Source organism: Amblyraja radiata, chromosome 7, assembly GCF_010909765.2.
Source record: "Amblyraja radiata isolate CabotCenter1 chromosome 7, sAmbRad1.1.pri, whole genome shotgun sequence".
Taxonomy (NCBI): Eukaryota; Metazoa; Chordata; class Chondrichthyes; order Rajiformes; family Rajidae; genus Amblyraja; species Amblyraja radiata.
This window is the reverse complement of record NC_045962.1, coordinates 54,894,654-54,916,215: the sequence shown is the minus strand read 5'-3', so window position 1 is coordinate 54,916,215 and position 21,562 is coordinate 54,894,654. Positions and strand designations below refer to the sequence as shown.

At 43.0% G+C, this 21,562-nt stretch overlaps 1 protein-coding gene across 1 annotated transcript; it reads right to left on the bottom strand.

Annotated features, from left to right (window-relative positions):
* Window positions 1-9,883: 9,883 nt before the first annotated feature.
* On the bottom strand, window positions 9,884-18,176 carry LOC116975432 (secreted phosphoprotein 24-like). Its single transcript, XM_033024547.1, has 12 exons — window positions 18,060-18,176; window positions 17,831-17,934; window positions 16,561-16,689; window positions 15,443-15,574; window positions 15,307-15,351; window positions 13,315-13,359; window positions 12,823-12,867; window positions 12,574-12,618; window positions 11,952-11,996; window positions 11,040-11,084; window positions 10,274-10,318; window positions 9,884-10,149 (listed from the first exon to the last, which is right to left on the bottom strand). The coding sequence occupies exons 1-12, from the start codon at window positions 18,109-18,111 to the stop codon at window positions 10,120-10,122; spliced, it is 762 nt and encodes a 253-aa protein (XP_032880438.1). The 5' UTR covers window positions 18,112-18,176; the 3' UTR covers window positions 9,884-10,119.
* Window positions 18,177-21,562: the final 3,386 nt, after the last annotated feature.

The following is a 21,562-nucleotide window of genomic DNA, read 5'->3' as shown; positions in this document are numbered from 1 at the left end:
ACATAACCAAGGGATATGGGGAGAAGCAGGAACGGGGTACTGATTTTTGATGATCAGCCATGATCATATTGATTGGCGGTGCTGACTCAAAGGGCTGAATGGCCTACTGTGTTTCTATGTGTCACGTTACTCTGGTATAACTGAGTACCCACAGCGTCCCTCAGCTCCAGTAAAGACACGATGGAGCAGGAAGGGGTGGACCGTCCCAGGGAGTGACAGGAAAAGCGACCAATCCGCATGGCACTGACTGGCAGGAGAGGAGATCGATCTGCTCACGTGCGGTGTTTACGATTTTTAAACCTCGCTAGCTTTTACAATATACCACCGATCGGAACAAACCTTATTGCACTCGCAGCAGAGGAGAACGGTAATTGAGCTGGCAAAAAAATCACAGCACTATCGCGTACTGTCTTTGCGCAGATAGAAAAGCCACGCAAACCGGAAGAGCACAAGATCAGTGCTTTAGTTATGTATAGATTTCAAGTGGTTCCAATTTAGATAATTAAGACGACTAATAGAGTTGATAGCATAACTTGAGGGAATCTATTTTCTTGAACATGACATCTTCCTAAAATTAGAACTGTGTTTGCCTAAAAAAAATCCTATAGTGTTTATGATGTTGAGAAAATGCTCATGGGTTTCTGAATTGTTCGGTAAACACCACAGCCAGAGTGCAGTGATGGAGAAGGGTTGAATGTTTAATGTGGTATGATGTTTAATCAAGCAGACTGCTTTGTCCTTGATGTTGAATGTTCTCGGAGGTATATGTATCCATGTTGCTTCATAGCCCTGTTTTGCCCTGTAGACAATAGAAATGTCAGGAGGTGAATCATTCACTGCAGGATATCCAGTTTCAGATCTATTCTCACAGTCACAGTATTTACATGACTGGCTCTGATCAGTTCCAATCAATGGTGATCACCAATGTGTCATCAACAATAATGCTGGTGAATGGGAAGGGGAAGTGATGATTGCTCTTTTTCTGAGACGGTCTTGGTTTGGCTCGAACGTGACTTGTCTCTTATCACCCATGTCAAAAAAGATCTGTTTGTATTTGAGCAGCTTCATTTGCTTCAAGCTGTGAGTAGAACTATGTACTGTGTAATCATCAGTGATCAATGGCACATGTTGATAGGACATTCATGATGATGCTTTGAAGATGGTCGGCCCTAGAGCACTGCCTGAGGAATCCCTGCATGATGTTCTGGGGCCAGGATGGTTGATCTATATTAATCAAAAGCACTTTCATTGTGTGAGGCATGACAATCTTTATTCACGTTTAGTTATTAGGGTTCCTTTTCAGGCAAAAGGTCATCATTCTCATCTCATGTCTGCAATGCTGCTCTCTTATTCTTCTCTGGACCAATGCTACATTTACATCTGGAGACAAAAAACCTTTGCATAATCCAAGCTGAGTAGTAGTGAGCATGTTACTGATAGGTGCCTACTGCTAACATAACCAACAACTTCCATTATCTTGCTTTAGAATGAATGTAGGTTGATGGGGCAGGAAATGACAAACGTTGAGTTTTCGTGCTCTTTGAGGACAGAGGATACCCCTGTATGATGCCCCACACAGCTGGGTGGCTGCCAGCAAACATGAACACTCCACTGAAAAGTCTAGTTATGGACAGAGCTAACTCTAAAGCAAAAACATTTGGCACTGGGAAGTTGTTGATACCTTTATTACCTTTTGCTGTATCCTAAGCACCAAACAGTCAAAAAGATACAAACAGACATGCATTCACCGTACATTCAGACTCCCAAGTCCCTTTTTGAATTCTCTCCCCATATAGAAAATAGTCTATGCCTTCATTCCTACCACCAAAATCCATGACTTCTCACTTTTCTATATCGTATTCCATCTGCTACTTCTTTGCCCACTCTCCCAACCCAAATCCTTTTGCACTCTCTATATTCCCTGCCACTCCACCGATCTTCATATCATTTACAAATGTTTCCACAAAGACTTCAATTCCTTTATCCAAATACTTGATACGTGAAGAGTAGTTATTGATGCTCATTACTAATCAGTTCTGAATCCATTTCATTAACACAGTGTTTATCTCACAGAACCTGAAGGATGGTGTTTTCAGTGTGAAGACAGCAATTTGTATTGTATTGTATTGTATTGTATTCAAATTTATTGTCATTGTCTCAGTTAGAGACAACAAAATTAATTTCCCTTACAGGCAGTATCATAAAAATAAATAAATAATAATAATAATAAATAATAAAACATATTAAAACTAAAATAGAATTTAAAAAAAAAGCACAAACACTGAAAGTCCACGACACAACATAACACAGTGGCACCAAGGTGAGGAAGGCACCATAGTCCAGCCAGCCTCCCCTCCGTTCTTCCCAGATGTTCATCCGTAGTCTGGGCCTTCCGAGCACCCGCAGTCGCCGCCCCGCGTGGCCCGATGTTCAGGCCCTCACGCCGGGCTGGTGGAACGCCGACGCCGATCCCCAACGGTGAACATCCTCCTCCTCAGCGGCCCGGACCTCCAGATCAGCCGCCTCCCGCAGCCGGAGTCCGCAACTCCCGAGTCCGCAGGCCGAGCTTGGCAGAGTCGCAGGACCCCGCGCTGTCCATCAGCGCCGCCCGCGTTGGGCGCTCCGCAAACCACAGCTCCAGGATGTCGGTGCAGCAGGTCCAGCACTCCGGGCTCCAGACGGCGACCCCCGGTAAGGCATCGCCAGCCCCGCGATGTTACAGCGCTGTCCCGCCGCTGCTGGAGCTCTGGTCGATCCCGGCAGGAAAGGCCGCGCCAATCCAGTAGGTAGGCCGCTGGGGGGGGGCGGGGCGAGGACGCGACTCGAATAATAGTTGCGTCCTCACCAGGAAGCGGCTGAAGGACGGTATCCCCCGCACCGTACCCTCTTCCCCCACATAAAAACACCAAAAAAACACAAAAAAAACACACTTTAACATAACTAAATAAACAAAAAAACAAAAAGATACCGGGCTGTAGGTGGAGGCTGCTGGCACCAGCGCCACCGGAAGTACAACATTGTGTCTATAAGGTCACAACCACCTAGCCTAAACAGGTGCATTGATGAATGAGATATGGGAAGGACAAGGCTCCTTCAGCACTGCCAAAGTGCAAACAATTGTATCTTTAATTTTATTTTACTATCTCTGAAACTGTAATGCTTTAATTAGTTAATGTTCATGTGATAGGAGCAGAATTAGGCCATTCAGCGTATCACGTCTACTCTGCCATTCAATCAAAGCTGATCTATCTTTCCCTCTAAACCCCATTCTCCTGCCTTCTCCCAATAACCCCTGACACTGGTACTAACCAAGAACCTATCTACCTCTGCCTATAAAAATATCCATTGACTTGGCCTACACATCCGTCTGTGGCAATGAATTACACAGATTCATCACCTCTAACTAAAGAAATTCCTTCTCATATCTTTCCAAAAGGAATGGCCTTTAATTTGAGGCTATGACCTTTCGCCCTAGTGGAAACTCCCACTATTGGAAAAATCCACTAGTTTTATCTTCTCCCCAAAATCCACAAACAGAACTGTGCTGGCAGACCCATTGTTTCTGCATGTTCGTGTCCCACTGAATTAATTTCTACATACCTCGACTCCATCCGATCCCTCCCTGGTCCAATCGCTCCCTACCTATGTCCAAGGCATCTCACACGCCGTTCGTCTCTTCAATGACTTCCGTTTTCCAGGCCACTCCCTCATCTTCACTATGGATGTTCAGTCACTCTACACCTCCATCCCCCAGCAGGAAGGTCATAAAGCCCTCCGTTTCTTCCCGCGACCACAGAACCAGCCAATTTCCCTCTGCCAAAACAAAGGCAAAGGACAAAGGACATTTATTATCACATACACCAATTGGTGTAGTGAAATTTGGCTTGCCATGCAGCACCCAGATAAAGATAAGACACAACATTAAAGAATTTAACAATAAATATTAAAACATCCCCCCACAATGGTTCCCTCTGTGAGGGAAAGCACAAGGTCCAGTCCCCATCCCCTGTCCACCCATAGTTGGGCCTATTGAGGCCTCCGCAGTCGCCACTACGGCGGCCCGATGTTCCAGGCCGTTCTCGCCGAGTGATGGCGCTCCGGCGTTGGGAGAATCCTCACAGCGGCTTGGGACACCTGGAACAGCCGCTTCCTTACTGGAGACCGCGGCTTCCGAAGCCGACAGGCCGCGCTGGATGGAGCTTCACCACTGGCGATCTCAGCGAGAGATCCCAGGCTCCCGATGAAAAGTTCAGCGCTGCCGCCCGCAGCTGGCCGCTCCACAGTCCCGCAGCTCTGCAATGTTGCATCGGTGGTCTTCCAGCGTGGCGACAGGGCAAGGCATCGCCCGCTCCGCCCGTTCTGGGCGGTCCCCTCAGGAAACACCGCTCCAGGCCCGCTGGTAGGCCGCGAGGACGGGTCGAAAGTGCAGCCCGGAGAAAAGCTGCCTCTCCGACCAGGTAGGGACCCTGAAAAGTAGTTTCCCCCTTCCCCCCCCCCCTCCACCCCCACATAAAAAAGACTAGAGCTCCGAAAAACAAAAGCTCATCTACAGCCTAGCAGAGCTGGCCATTATGATTAACAACTTCTCCTTCAACTTCCTCCTAATCCAAGGCATAGCTATGGGCACTCGCATGGACCCCAGCTACACTCTATCTCTGCTACATTGACGACTACATCAGTGCTACCTCCTGCACCCATGCATAACTCACTGACTTCATTAACTTTACTACTAATTTTCATTCTGCACTTAAATTCACGGACCATCTCCGACTTCTTCCTACTGTTTCTTGATCTCACCGTCACCATCACAGGAGACATATATTACAAAACCAATGACTCCCACAGCTAACTAGACTACACTTCTTCTCACCCTGCTTCCTGTAAAGACTCTATCCCCTACTCCCAATTTCTCCGTCTACACCACATCTGCACCCAAGATGAGGTGTTCCATATCAGGACATCGGAAATGTCCTCATTCCTTAAGGAACAGGGGTTCCCCTCTTCCATCATAGACAAGGTCCTCACTTAGGTCTCCTCGATATCCCGCAGCTCCGCTCTTGCTCCCCCTTCACCCAGTCGTAACAAGGACAGAGTCCCCTTGGAGCTCACCTTTCACCCCATCAGCCGTCACATACAGCACATAATTCGCTGACATTTTCGCCATCTACAACGGGATCCCACCACTAGCCACATCTTCCCATCTCCACCCCTTTCCGCTTTCTACAGAGACCGTTCCCTCCGCAACTCCCCGGCCAACTTGTCCCTTCCGACCCAAACCACCCCCTCTCCAGGTACTTTCCCGTGCAACCGCAGGAGATGCAACACCTGTCCCTATACCTCCCCCCTCGACCGACTTAGGACCCCAACAGTCTTTTCAGGTGAGGCAGATATTTACTTGCACTTCCTCTAACCTCATCTACTGTATCCGCTGTTCCAAGTGTGAACTCCTGTACATCGGCGAGACCAAGCACAGGCTCTGGAATCGTTTAGTTGAACACCTATCTGATCTCCCGGTTGCTGGACACTTAATAATAATAATAATAATATATTTTATTGTCATTGCACATCAGTGCAACGAGATTTAGTATGCAGCTTCCAAACGATGTAAAAGAAAAGTAAAATAAATAAATAAGCTGTGTGACGTGACCATCCGAGGGAGACAGTCCAGGGGGGATGGGGGGCACTCAGCAGGGCCGGTTCAGAGCCGCTATAGCTCTGGGAATAAAGCTGTTTCTGAGTCTGGAGGTTCGGGCGTAGAAGGCCTTGTAACGTCTGCCGGAGGGAATTAGTTCAAACAGTCTGTTACAAGAGTGTGATGAGTCTTTATGGATGCTGACGGCTTTCCTGAGGCACCGCGTGTGGTAGATGCCCTCCAAGGCTGGTAGCTGTGTCCCAATGATCCTCTGTGCTCTGTGGACGATGCGCTGAAGAGCTCTCCTCTCCGCCTCCGTGCAGCTGAGATACCACACAGAGATGCCATACGTTAATATACTCTCTGTGGTGCAGCGGTAGAACGTTGTCAGCAGCTGTTGGGGCAGACCAGTCTTTTTTAATTCCTCAGGAAGAATAGTCATTGCTGTGCCTTCTTGACCAGCGCAGCGGTGTTGGTGGACCATGTGAGGTCCTCTGAAATGTGAGTGCCCAGAAACTTAAAGCTGGACACTCTCTCCATACTTTCCCCGTAAATGGAGATTGGGGCGTATTCTCCATTATGGGACCTCCTGAAGTCAATAATCAGCACTTTAACTCCCCCTCCCATTCCCACACTGATCTTTCCATCCTGGGCTTCCTCCATTGTCAGAGTGAGGCCCAGCACGAATTGGTGGAACAGCACCTCATATTTCGCTTGGGCTGCTTGAACCCTAGCAGTATGAACGTTGACTTCTCTAACTTCAAGTAGCCCTTGCTTTCCTTCTCTCTCCATCCCCCCCCTTTCCAGTTCTCTGACCAGTCTTACTGTCTCCGACTACATTTTGTCTCTGTTTTCTTTGTTGTTACCTTCTCCCAGCTAACAATGATCCATTCTCCATTTTCCTTGATCTGTTTTCACACCTTCACATCTATCTATCTATCTATCTATCTATCTATCTATCTATCTATCTATCTATCTATCTATCTATCTATCTATCTATCTATCTATCTATCTATCTATCTATCTATCTATCTATCTATCTATCTATCTATCTATCTATCTATCTAGCTATCTAGCTATCTCTCTCTCCCCCCTGACGTCAGTCTGAAGAAGTGTCTCGATCCATTCCTTCTCTCCAGAGATGCTGCCTGCATGCTGAGTTACTCCAGCATTGTGTGTCTATCTTTTGTGGAAACACCCTCTCCACATCCACTCTATCCAGGCCTTTCACTATTCAGTAAGTTACAATGAATACCCTCTCATCCTTCTAAACTCCAGTGAGTAGAAGCCCATTGCCGTCGAATGCTCGTCATATGATAACCTGCTCATTCCTGGAATCATTCTCGTAAACCTCCTCTGGACCCTCTCCATCGCCAGCACATCCTTCCTCAGATATGGGGCCCAAAATTGCTCACAATACTCCAAATGCGATCTGATCAGCACCTTATAGAGCCTCAGCATTACATCCCTGTTTTTGTATTCAAGTACTCTCAAAATAACTGCTAGCATTTAGTTTGCCTTCCTTAAGGCTGTATCCTACATTCTACTATTTTTCTCTTGGCACCAACTGTTGTACGTGTACATGGCTTGATTGTACTCCTATATAATATGATTTGACAGGATAGCATGCAAACAAAGCTTTTCACTCTATCTTAATACATATGACAATAATAAATCAATACAAAACCAGACGGACAGGTATGTTCTTCGTGGCTCAGTTAACACTAGCAATCTAACAGCGATGGACACTGCAGTTCCCCACCCAGAGTACATTTTGTGTTCTTCATCCACCAAGTGCTGGTTAAAATGAAGGTCAACGGGTCCATTGCATGTGGGAATCAAGAGGTCATTCTCTGTGCGCAACCTGTTTCTATCAGGTTTCAAAGTGTCAATTTTTAAGACCCCCTTGGCCTTCCTTCATTAATGCATGCCATTGAATTACCAACTTCTGTTGGAGCTGTTATGCCAACAGGACAGGATAATAATAAGGTAGACAAAAGTACTGGAGAAACTCAGCAGGTGCGGTAGGCAGCATCTATGGAGCGAAGGAAATAGGCAACGTTTCAAGCCGAAACCCTTCTTCACTAATACACTTTATAGTCATTGTAAATACATACAACAAAATTTCAGGCGCACTGCCCGAGCGGAGCTCCAACGTATCAGATAAATAATAATGACAATGGAAACAGCAAAAACATCAAGAAAAATGTCGTCAAGTCAGAATATGCAATATTTCACAGTATAGTATTGTGGCAGTGCAAAATATTGGCTATGGGGGTTGTGTATTCAGTGCAGAATTCATCGTGGTGATGGCCTTGGGGTAGAAACTGTTTGTTAATCTTATGGTGTGTGATTTGATGGACCTGTAATGCTTTCCTGAGGGCAGAACGGCAAACAAGTGCGGGATGAGATGAGTCCTTCAGTATGTGTGATGCCTTCTGCAGGCAATGAGAGCTATCGATCTCTTCCAGGGCAGGCAGGTGTGTGTTGGTGATCTTCTGGGCAGTATTGATGACTGCAGAGCCTTCTTGTCAGCCGCAGAACTGTTGCCATACCACACCAGGATGCTATGTGTCGGGACACTCTCTATGAAGCAACGGTAGAATGACACTAGCAGCTGTTGTGGCAAGTTGACTTTTCTGAGTGATCTTAGGAAGTAAAGCCGTTGTTGTATCTTCTTTCCCAGGGAGTGTGTGTTAGTTGACCACCTGAGATCTGCTGAGATGTGGGTGCCCAGGAACCTGAAACTGGAGACATAGAAACATAGAAAATAGGTGCAGGAGGAGGCCATTCGGCCCTTCGAGCCAGCACCGCCATTCATTGTGATCATGGCTGATCGTCCCCTATCAATAACCCGTGCCTGCCTTCTCCCCATATCCCTTGACTCCACTAGCCCCTAGAGCTCTATCTAAATCTCTCTTAAATCCATCCAGTGACCTGGCCTCCACTGCCCTCTGTGGCAGGGAATTCCATAAATTCACAACACTCTGGGTGAAAACGTTTTTTCTCACCTCCGTCTTAAATGCCCTCCCCTTTATTCTAAGACTGTGGACACTGGTTCTGGACTCGCCCAACATTGGGAAATTTTTTCCTGCATCTAGCTTGTCCAGTCCTTTTATAATTTTATATGTTTCTATAAGAACCCCCCTCATCCTTCTAAACTCCAGTGAATACAAGCCTAGACTTTTCAATCTTTCCTCATATGACAGTCCCGCCATCCCAGGGATCAATCTTGTGAACCTACGCCGCACTGCCTCAATCACAAGGATGTCCTTCCTCAAATTAGGAGACCAAAACTGTACACGATACTCCAGATGTGGTCTCACCAGAGCCCTATACAACTGCAGAAGAACCTCTTTACTCCTATACTGAAATCCTCTTGTTATGAAGGCCAACATTCCATTAGCTTTCTTCACTGCCTGCTGTACATGTAAGCCAACTTTCAGTGACTGGTGTACAAGGACGCCCAGGTCTTGCTGCATCTCCCCCTTACCTAACCTAACCCCATTGAGATAATAATCTACCCCTTTGTTTTTGCCACCAAAGTGGATAACCTCACATTTATCCATATTATACTGCATCTGCCTCTGTCCACTCTTTCTCCATTTATGTGCAGTGGGGATGGTCATCCTGCTTCTTCCTGAAGTCAATGATGAGCTCATTTGTTTCCAGGGATCATAAAAACTGAGTCTTAAGCTTTGTGGTTGAAGGGCATGAATTTCTGTGAACAACTATGTCAGGCAGCAGCTTGACTTGTCTGTGCGTTGCCGGTCTTAACTTAAGCATCAGTCCTTAAATTATAATGGAATACTTTGTAGAGTTGACTGAGCTGAATATGACTTCTTGTATTCATGTCAAGTCCTATTCACCTGAAAGCCACTTGTTGCTTTCATCTGATTAGGTTAATGACATTCATGCTAATGATCTCACAGTATATATTTACCAGATGAAGGTTTTGTTTCCAATAATGTGAGAGTGAAAAGTATTATTTGGTCCTTTTGACTCAATTAGGAAAACTCAATGCACCCACTTCACTGAGTTAATGCTGGATTTTGGATTAGGAAATGCAAAACTTTTTGTCTGGGACCTGATGCAAAACCACTCACTCCCCCCCCCCCCCCCCTCCCCCCACCCCCACACCAGTCTTCCAGCAGCTGAACAGGCAGTGTACCGCATCTACCAGATACTGAACTTGTCTCAAGTGTGCAATTACTAGAGTGAGAAATATATTTCAAAGACCATCAGTAAATATATCTTTTACAATTTTAATATGATCCACAGCATACAAAACAAAACATATTAACAATACATACCAATATACAGAACATTTACAATCTATAGATATTCCCAGTTAAATGAAATGTACAGTCAGGAGCCCCAGGCCCCTACTCTTATATATGAACAATTGACAGCATCTTCTTGAATCTGGAACAAATTTTTTTATTGTGTTCATTCCGAGCTTGAATTTTCGGATGTTTGTTTCATCATCAATGTTCGGCCCTGGAATCCTCATACTCCTGGGTTGGGTGGAATGAAGACAACTGTTATTTTTTGATGGGATGTATTTTCTCTTGAGTTTTATGCCTTTATATTAGTCATAATAATGATGACAGGGTAATTATCTGACTCGGTTATACTTACATTTGAAGATTCTTCATATGATAATTCTGTTGAATGACTATTCACCTGAATGAAAATAATCATATGTACATTTTTAGACTCATTCTCTAAAAAAGAGTGTTAATAATATTTGTTTGTAAATCAGAAAGGGAGAACAATTTACATTTCTGAAGAAAGATGTGGAAACAATTAACTGCAGTTGCTGGTTTACAATAAAAGTGCTGGAATAACGCAGCAAGTCAGGCAGCATCTCAGGAGAATATGGATAGGGATGTTTCGAGTCAGGACTCATCTTCAGATTATCTTATAATTTTGAGATTTTTTTCAATATTCGTTCACTGTCTCCATAGCAGCAATGGTGAATGGCAATTCTAATGTTGACGATGCGTTCCATCAATTGAACACCATAGTGCTGACCTTCCCCAGAACCTATAATGATTGTCTATTACATGAGGCAAATCTAGTTCAGCTTAGAGATACAGCATGGAAGCAGGCCCTTTGGCCCACAAAGTCTACACTGACCGGGATCTATGGCCCACTAAGTCCATGCTAGCCAATTCCTACTCGTTCTCTGTTATCTCACCTTCTCATCCACTCCCTACACATTAGGGGCAATTTTACGAAGGCTAAATTAGACTCCTTTTACAATTCGATCAGTTTATCTATCAGGATAGAATCCAGATTGCTGGAACTGAGATGTAGCAGCTCTATTAGCTGTGCACTGTGACAATACAACACCTTACTGCAAGTGAGAATAAGCAGATAAAAAATCTCTTCTTAAACTTACATTTGAAGATTCCTGAAGTTCTGCCTCTTCTGAGTAGCTTGTCACCTGTATAGCAACATTAGGAAGGGGGTCAAAGAATGCATTTGGTAAATTCTTACTAATTATAATTTAACTCCAAGCAGAAAGGTTTTTAATGTACAATTGTTCAGCATGGACAAGTGAGAACTCTGATTCAGTGGTTCATGGTTGCAGCGAAGAAGTCATCACTATACCTATCATGTTCTACATTGTACAGCAATGATCTATACAGAGCTGGTGCATGAGCTCTGGATCAATGGTTAAGTATTGATGGGGGACACATGCCATCAATTCTGACATCAAACTTGCTATTCGGCATCAGGAAGGATGGTGCTTATTGTTGTTGAGTACAAAAAACATTGTTTAGTTTAATTTGAAGATACAGCATGGAAACAGGTTATTTGGCCCACTGAGCATAAGTCAACCATTCTGACCATAAGTCAGCCATTCAAACTAGTTCTATGTTATCCCACTTTCTCAAACACTCACTACACACTAGAGGGGAATTTACATAGGCTTGTTAAATTATAAACCTGCATAACGTTGGGATGTGGGAGGAACCTGGAGTACCGAGTGGAAACCCACGCAGTTACAGGGAGAATGTGCAAACATCACACACTCAACAGGTCAAGTTAAAACTTTAATCACTGGCATTGTGAGCTGCACCATTGTGCCACATTGTCTCTGATGCTAACCCTTGTAACTGTCCTCTTACATAATCATTTTATCTTCAGAGAACCAATTTATTCTTTGCATTGGAGTCAATTCGACAATCCTTATCAAACATTGTAAAACCTGGCTCTAATCTGTAAACTAAAGTAAATTGCTCTCCCACAGGTGCTGACAATCAAGTTCATAAGAAAACTATCTCACAAGTCCCCAGTTAATACTTACATCTGATGGCTCCTCCAATGATGTCTCCACCGATCTGGTTTTGACCTGTATGAAAATAAAATACTATTTGAACATTTGGCAGAGGAGAATAAAATGTCATAAGAATTAAAAGGTTACCAATTAATTTAATGTTAAGTTACAAATTAACTATTGCTAAATCTGTGCATTTTGGAATTTCAGCTGTTGCTAAGTTTTGGAGTGAAATATTCCACACCAAACAGCTCACATTCTGCATTGTGTTAATGATCGGGCAGGGTTTGGTGCAGTGGGGACAGTGAATAATCTAACTGAGATGATCATTTCCATCAACCAGTCTCCGTCTTCATCAGGTGAGGGAATATAAATGAGACCGCGGCGACAAAGCCATCACATGTATCTGTCCTGATTGTATGGTTGTTGTCAGAGAAGAATGTTCTCTCTGATTCCAGGTTGCCTCGTGTTCAGTGAAAAACAAACATCCTCAAGGAGTTCAATCTTCTGGCCGTGGTAGGTGAGCACTTTAATTCCTCTTCCACTGTCACTGGTGGACATGCATCTCCTGATTCTGTTCTGACAGTTTAACCTAATTTTGCATTTATTATTTTTAAGAATCAGAAGATGAAATTTCCAGGATTAAACTTACATTTAATGTTTCTTCCAGTGATGTATCTTCTGATTTGCTTTGTACCTGCATTAAAATATTATTCAGTTGTTTAGCACAGAATTTATTGATACATGATATAAATGCCATTCATTTATGTAAAATTTCCAAAAATGTTGAAGTATTATAAATATAGAATTGTTATTTTTGGTACTTTTGCAGTTGTATTCAATTGTTCAGTATTCAAGATCAACAAGAACATTATCTGACAAAATCCCAGCTGATACTTACATCTGTGATCTCTTCCAGTGATGTCTCTTTTGATCTGGATTCATCCTGAATGGAAACATTAATATTTACAACTTCAGTGTGGAAGAGTAAATAACCATCTTATAAATAGTACTATTTACCACCATACACAAAATTTAACTATTGAGTTATTAATGAAGGTTTGATAAATTTGCTGAATTTGTCGTGGGAATGTTATCAATTATTTCATGTCCTGTTGTGCGGCAAGCTGCATGCTCAATGCATAAACTAATGGGAGCGAGGTTTCCCATTACCTGGATTGACTCCCTCAAAACTATTAATGCCAATTAGTCGAGGAGAAATCATGTGAGTGGCCTCAGTAAGCCAATAGCTGTAACTGCCTTGATATTGCCAGTGGATGGAGACTCCAATGGCATTAGTATTTCCCTCCCTTAATGTCCTTTGGGGGACACCAATAATTAAAATCCTCAGTTCTATCTTGATTACTTATTGAGTTGAGAATTGTAAACTTACATTTGAAGGCTCCTCCAGTGAAGACTCTTCTGATTTGCTTTTCACCTATATTGCAAAGTAATATTTGTATGTTTATCATGATTGTCTGTGATATTTGGCAAGTAATAAACATGTATAACACTACAAAGAATACTAAATTCTGGGCAGAGAATTGATAATAATGGATATTTCAGTTCTGAGGTTGGAGTGGTCTTCACCAAACCTATCAGCAAAGAGTTGTGGTTTGCTGAGAGGGTCATGGATAATATATTGATCGGTGAAATGAGTCATCAATTAGAACTTATTGTATTAAACTGGTTCCCATCCAGCGAGCACCAACTATTGGAGGTCCATGTTGAGTCAGTGAGTCATTGTGGATAGAACTGAGAATTTGTAAGTGTAAAAATACCCTTATGGGAGTTATCTACAGGCCCCCAAACAGTAGCCTGGAGATAGGGTGCAAGTTGCATCAGGAGTTAAAATTAGCATGTAATAAATGTAATGCTACGGTGGTTATGGGAGATTTCAACATGCAGGTAGACTGGGACAATCGGGTTGGTACTGGACCCCAAGAAAGGGTGTTTGTAGAGTGCCTCCGGGGTGGATTCTTAGAGCAGCTTGTGCTGGAGCATACCAGGGAGAAGGCAATTCTGAATTTAGTGTTGTGTGATGAACTGGATTTGATAAGGGAACTCAAGGTAAAGGAACCATTATGAGGTAGTGACCATAATATGATAAGTTTTAATCTGCAATTTGAGAGGGAGAAGGTAAAATCGGAAGTGTTATGGGCCTGTCCCACTTACGCGACTTTTTCGGCGACTGCCGGCACCCGTCATAGGTCGTTGTAGGTCGCCGAAAATTCATGTTGAAGATTCAGCGGCGACCAGAAAGACGCTATGACTCCATGGGCGACCAAGGAGACTACTCACAACCATACAGGCGACACCCTGGCGACATGTCGTGGGATTAAGCCTGTATGTTCATGAGTAGTCGCCCAAAGAGTCGTACCTTGTTCTGGTCGCCGCTGGATTTTCAACATGTTGAACATTTTCGGCGACCTGCTACGACTATGACGGGTGCCGGCAAGTCGCCGAAAAAATCGCGTAAGTCGGACAGGCCCATTAGTATTGCAGTTGAACAAAAGGGACTATGGAGGCATGAGGGAGGAGCTGGCCAAAGGTGACTGGAACACGCTAGATGCAGGAAACATTTCCGGATGTTGGGGGAGTCCAGAACCAGGTGCCACTGTTTAAGAATAAGGGGTACCTTATTTAGAACTGAGATGAGGAATAACTTTTTCACCCAGAGAGTTGTGAATTTGTGGAATTCGCTGCCTCAGAAGGCAGTGGAGGCCGATTCACTGGATGCATTCAAAAGAGAGTTAGATAGAGCTCTTAGGGCTAGCGGAATCAAGGGGTATGGGGAGAAGGCAGGAACGGGGTACTGATTGTGGATGATCAGCCATGATCACATTGAATGGCGGTGCTGGCTCGAAGGGCCGAATGGCCTGCTCCTGCACATATTGTCTATGTATCTATGTATCCTGAGCGGTTCCTAACTGCTGATGCTCCACAAATAATGCTATTGCAACAATCCAAATCTTTAGACATTCAGTTTGCTTTATCAGCTGAGAAGAACACATCTACATTCAATATTGGGGTAAATTCTCTAATCATTTAGCAAATGTTGGGAATTACACACAGGAATCAAACATGTGAAACCCTTCCCCTAGTACCTTGCACTAAAATAAGATGGTAGTACATTGTTCATTCTGGTAAAGCTTAATGGAGGATTTCAAAGGTTGCCTGAGGTTATGGGGAGAAGGCAGGAGAATGGGGTTCGGAGGGAGAGATAGATCAGCCATGATTGAATATCAGAGTAGATGATGGTCTGAATAGCCTAATTCTGCTCTTATCACTTATGATCTATGATGTTATGATCTTATGATTTTATGATCTGTGGCTATTTGAGATTATGGAGACATTATTTGTCAGGCTACAAATCAATACTCACGTTTGATGCTTCCTCAAATGAAGTCTCTCTCGATTTAGTTATGTCCTGTGTGTTAAAGAGTAATGTATCCAACTTTAGTAAATAAACTCATGTGTAAGAACTGTCATTGTCCTGAATTGTATAAGTGTGTAGTTACCTCAATACTGGTTTCACTTGACTCTATTGAGTCACTCTCGCTGTCAATGGTCTTCAGACCGTCGCACTCCACATCAACGTCAGCCACTTTATCAGCAAAATATTCCACACGGCTTTTGCAAAAGCCTTCACCCTGTTGGAATAACACAATGTATTAAAATTACTAATGACTGCAAACTCTGCACTGAAACTGAATTTAATTTGGGTCAATTTTCAGCATTTTCTCAAACATAAATCCAGAGTGACTTATCCTAAAATATCTCAGTACTTTTTCCGTGATATACCTCAGTAGTCATGGCCTTTCTGTGAAATAATTCAGCAGACATGATTCAATGCTGAATCATTGAATCAGGTCCTTTGGCCCACTGCCTCTGACAACCAAACATCCATTGACATCAATCCTATTCTAGCTCTGTCAACTCCATACCTAATGCCCCACACCCTCAATTCTTCTGCCACTTCGGCCCGTCAATTATCAATCAGTTTTATTTTCACTGTCCTGCAGAATGTTATGTATAATTTATGCTTTGAATATTTGTCTATGTGCTTGTAATACTACTGCAGGCAAGATTTCAATTGTACCGGTACCTCACCATATGTGTAAGAAAGAACTGCAGATGCTGGTTTAAATCGAAGGTAGACGCCAAAATGCTGGAGTAGCTCAGCGGGTGAGGCAGCATCTCTGGAGAGAAGGAATGGGCGACGTTTCAGGTCGAGACCATTCAGACTGATATCAGTGGAGGGGGCGGGACAAAGATAGAATATAGGAGGAGACAAGTGGGAGATCTAGTGGGAGAACTAGTGGGTACCTTACCATACTTGTGCATATGACACTAAACTGAACTTGACTTGATATCTTTAAATGTAGGAGTAAACCCAGCCAGTCACAGAGCAAACATGCATACTTCACACCGGCAGCACCTGAGATCAGGATTGAAATGGTGAGGCAGATTAATTGGTGTTTCTCAGTAGCCACTGTTCTTTCTCTTGATATAATTCAATACTCATAGGTCTTTGTACCAGGTAACTCAGGAGCTATTGACTTCAGGTGTTTCAATGCTACAGTGCAATTCACCACTCACAAGAAATTTCTGATGCCACAGATAACTCTGGACTTACCGCAATCATTTTGGGGCGGAAATAGCAGCTGGGGTCGTCAAATTCCTTTCCGGAATTCTTGGAGCAGATGGTTTCTTTCACGGTGAATGTTAAATCCACATTGTAGGACAGTTTTCCTGTGCGATAGGTCTGTTAACAGGTAACGGGTCATTAGTATGTTGTTGTATCCACCATGCAGAACAGGCTATAGAGTTAGAGTGTGATACAACATGAAACAGGCTGTTCAGCCCAACTTATCTGTGCCGATCAGCTTTTATAGCTGGGCTACTCCCATTTACCTGCATTTGACCCATTGTCCACTCAACATTTTGCATCCATGCACCCTGTTCAAATGTCTTTTAAACATTGTCATTGTACCTGCCTCTACAGTTTCCTCTGGCAGCGTGTTCCATATACACAGCACCCTCTGCTGAGGAAATTGCCCTCGGGTCTCTTTTAAATATTTTCCCTCTCACTTTTATGGTCTCTAATTCTGGACTCCTCTACTCTGCGATCATTCACCTATGCATCTCACGATTTTGCATACATCTTTAACTCAGCTTCCCCTGCTTCAGAGAAAAAAAGGTCCTGGCCTATCCAACCTCTCCATATAACTCAACCCCTTGAGTCTCAGTAACATCTCAGTGAATCCTTTCTGCACCCTTTCCAGCTTAATGGAATCCTTCATACAAAAGGGCACCCAGAACTGCACACACTACTCTAAATGTGGTTTCAACAATGTCTTGTATGGATATCTTCTCAGATAAAGCTTTAAGAAAGAATGGTCTGTTTTCTATGCAAATACCTACAGAATTACAAATGCCTTCAGAATTACAAAGCAATACGAACAAAAGATTGAACTCATCCAATTATATGTTTAACCCACTATGTGTAGAATCAACAATGTCCTGGAGTCATTAATTGTCAGAGGAAATTAATGAACAAGTAACAGACAGAATTAAACATAATTCAAAACAATTAGGATTTGAAAATTTATCAGTAACCTGCAATTCCAAATCTGGATGAAATTTCAAATTGCAGTTTCAAAGGTGACTCCAAACTCCAAAAGCAAAGGCAGAGCTAGAATTTATATTCTTGAACTGAGATTCATACAAAATTGAATATGCCTAACATAATATTCTGCCTGATCACATTGAATGGCGGTGCTGGCTCAAAGGGCTGAATGGCCTACTCCTGCACCTATTGTCTATAGTAATCATCGTCTAACTGTGCTCAGTATTTTTCTTGCTTAATTCAGATTGTGAAGCAAACTTAAAATCGGACCACTCACATTTGTCACTCTTCTTCCGGTGATAGCACACAGGCTGGTGATCTCGGTGATTTCATTCAGCCTCACAACTGAGGTTCTCAGAGCATCCTCAGGGATTGGCACTCCTGCGGAGAAAGAAAGAATATTTTATGAAATATTTCCTTTCGATGTGGGTGAATCATTGCAGGCTGTGGTTCGTTCCCAGCAACTCATTGCTTTCTGAGGCCCTCTCTCTCTCCCCAGTACCTACCTGAGCAGAGGAGGATGAGCACGGCAGTGATGGCGAGGAGGAAGGATTTCATTCTGCCTCGAGTGTTGGTTCAGCTGGCTGGGTTCTCAGAGTAAAGTTGTTGCTTCTCTCTCTTGATCTGCCTGCACTTCGCTCTCCTTCGGTCTTTATATCCTGCATCTCGACCACATTCAAACACTGACTCATGTTTGTTCAGCTTGTTGGTCACTGGCACCGGAACCAGATGAAAGGTGGGCTGTGATTATGGACAGAGCTTCCTCCAAGAATCGTCATCAAGTTTAGATTTGGTGGGAAAAATAAAAAATCAGGTTTTATTCCCCAGAATATGAAATAATGAACTAACCGAGGAGAGGAAATGATCATCTCTAATCTGAACAAAACAGTTCTTAGTTTACTGGAATTTACTTTTAAATGTTTTTGTTTCAACAGGATTATTAATACCTCAGGATTATCCTGCACTCTTCTAGAATCAAAGGTCAATATCGAGAACTCGTTGCGAGCAACAATATTGATAAATTATTCGATGACAATTTATCATTAATATAACTATCATTTTCATTGAGCATTTGTCTTTAATATCTCTATTATTATTGGCAATAGGTGATGAGAGGTCATTTCCGTGGGTGGGATATCATGAGATGAAAATTCTTGGAATATGTACATGACTGTTTGGTGTTCCCAAGACTAGGAGGCAATGTTGTTGTTTGTCATTACCTCGGGAACTTTGCTGAATTCACTGGAATTATGTGCCAAGAGTGTTAATTGTCAAATGCCCTGGAATGGAGCAATGAAATTCTTACTTGCATTACAGGCTGTTTATTGCAATAACACACCAAATAAAAATACAATAATCAATAATGCAATAAGTTAGTAATCAATAATACTAGGTAACCAGACCATACTGTAATGATGAAAAACAGAAGTATGTAGTCTAACTTTTTTGCACTTTGGGAAGTCAAACCAGGGCAAGACTTTTACGATGAATTGTAGGGCACTGAGGAGCAGAGAGAGCTCAGAGTACAGGTACATTGTCCCCTGAAAGAAGTGGCACCGGAAGATAATGTGGTAAAGGTGGCTTTTGGTACAATGGCCATCATCAGTCAGGGTATTGATTATAGTATAGGAATTGGGACATCACAGTTGCACAAGACATTGCTGAGGCGGCATTTGGAGTATTATTTTCACTCTGCTATAGGAAACTGTAAGTTTGCTAGAACTTCGCTGTTCCATTCAAAGCATGTCATTAAGCTAGCAAGAGTGCAGAGAAGATTTATGAATATGTTGCCAGGCATAGAGGAAATGATCATCACTAATCTGAGGAAGTGCAGGTTGGGCAGGTCTAAGCCTTTATTCTCTGGATTGCAGGAGGCTGAGAGATGCTCTTATAGATCTGTATAAAATCATGAGGGAATAGGTAAGGGAATGCACAGTCAGGTGAATCAAGAACCAGAGGGCATTGGTTGAAAATGAGAGGAGAAAGATTTAATAGGAACCTAAGGGGCAACGTTTTCACTTAGAGATGGTGGGTACATGGAACGAGCTGCTGGAGGAGGTATTTGAGGCAAGTACTGTAACAGCATTTAAAAGATACTTGGGCAGGTTTTGAAGAAATGGGTCAAATGCTAGCAGGTGGGACTAGTGCAGATGGGGCATCTTGGTCGGTGTGGGTAAGTTGTGCCAAAGGACCTGTATGACTGACTTTATAACCAATTCAAATTCCAATGCAGATCGTTGCTGAGGTGGCGGTTTGGGTAGGGTTGTGCATAATGAGGATTGATTAGGCATTTTGGTCAGCATGGACTGTTTTCGTGCTGTCATACTTTATGATTTCATAATTCTTTTAAATATAATCTGAAGAAATATATTTTTAAAAGTGAATGGAGTTAAGTGATATAGAGATTGGGCAAGAATGAGGTTCTGAAGTAAAGGATCAAGCATAATCCTACCAAATTGGGAAGATTTATGAGGGGTGCAATATTGACCTGTCTGTTGCTTATATTTTTATGTTCTAATGCTCCTTAGTTCACATTGTCAAAACATAATAAGCTTAGAATTTTCGATTAAATTAACCCTTCTCTGCCCCAATGAACATATCTTGGAATCCTCAAACATAGAAAATAGAACAGGAACAGGACCTTCGACCCATAATGTCTATGCCGAACATGGTGTCAAGTAATCTCTGCCTGTACCTCTCCATCTCTCTCCATTCTTTGCATATTCATGTGTTTATTTAAAAGCTTCTTAAATATCACTGTCATATTCATCTCCACCACCGCTCCTAGCAGTAGGTCCCAGGTACCCACCACTGTCTGTGTAAAAACCTTGCCCCACAGATCACCTTTCAACATTCCCCCTCTCACATTAAAACTATGTCTTCTAATCCTCAACATTTCTATACCAGGAAATAGGTTTTGATTAGCCATGCTATCTACTCCTCTCAAAATTTGATATGCATTTATCTGGTTGCCTCTCAGCCTCCAACACAAGGCAAAGAAATAAAGGGTTTTTTTTTCTGGTTGGCTGCCGGTGATTAGCGGAGTTTCACAGGGCTCAGTGCTGGGGCTGCTGATCTTCACGTTGTATATTAATGATTTGGATGGGGGGAGTGAAGGCTTTGTGGCCAAGTTTGAGGATGATATGAAAATAGTGGAGGGGCAGGTAGTGTAGAGAAAGCAGGGACTCTGCAGGAGGACTTTGATAGATTGGCAGAGTGGGCAGAGAAGTGGCAGATGAAATATAGTGCAGCAAAGTGTGGAGTCGTGCATTTTGGTAGCAGGAATAAAGGCGTAGATTATTTTCTAAATGGGAAGGGAGTCCAGAAATTGGAGGTGCAAAGGGACTCAGGAGTGCTAATGCAGGATTCCCAAAAAGTTAATCTGCAAGTCGAATCAGTAGTAAAGAAAGCAAACGAAATGCGAGCATTTATTTCGAGAGTGCTAGTATACAAAAATAGGAATGCAATGCTGGGGCTCAATAAGGTGCTGGTCAGGCCGCATTTGGAATATTGTGAGCAATTTTGGGCACCATATCTGAGGAAAGATGTGCTGGCTTTGGAGAGGGTCCAGAGGAGGATTACAAGAATAATCCGAGGAATGAGTAGGTAAATAATGATGAGTGTTTGATGGCACTGGGCCTATACTCGTTTGAGTTTAGAATAATGAGGGGGGACAGAATAATGAAAGGCTTGGATAGAGTGGATGTGGAGAGGATGTTTCCACTAGTGGGAGAGTGTGGGACTAGAGGTCATAGCCTCAAAATTAAAGGACGTACTTTTAGGAAGGAGATAAGGAGGAATTACTTTAGTCAGAGGGTGGTGAATCTGTAGAATTCTTTGCCACAGAAGGCTGTGAAGGCAAAGTCAGTGGATGTATTTAAGGCAGAGATAGATAGATTCTTGATTAGTACAGGTGTCAGAGGTTATGGGGAGGAGGCAGGAGAATGATGTTAGGAGGGGGAGACAGATTAGGCATGATTGAATGGCAGAGTAGACTTGATGGGCAAAA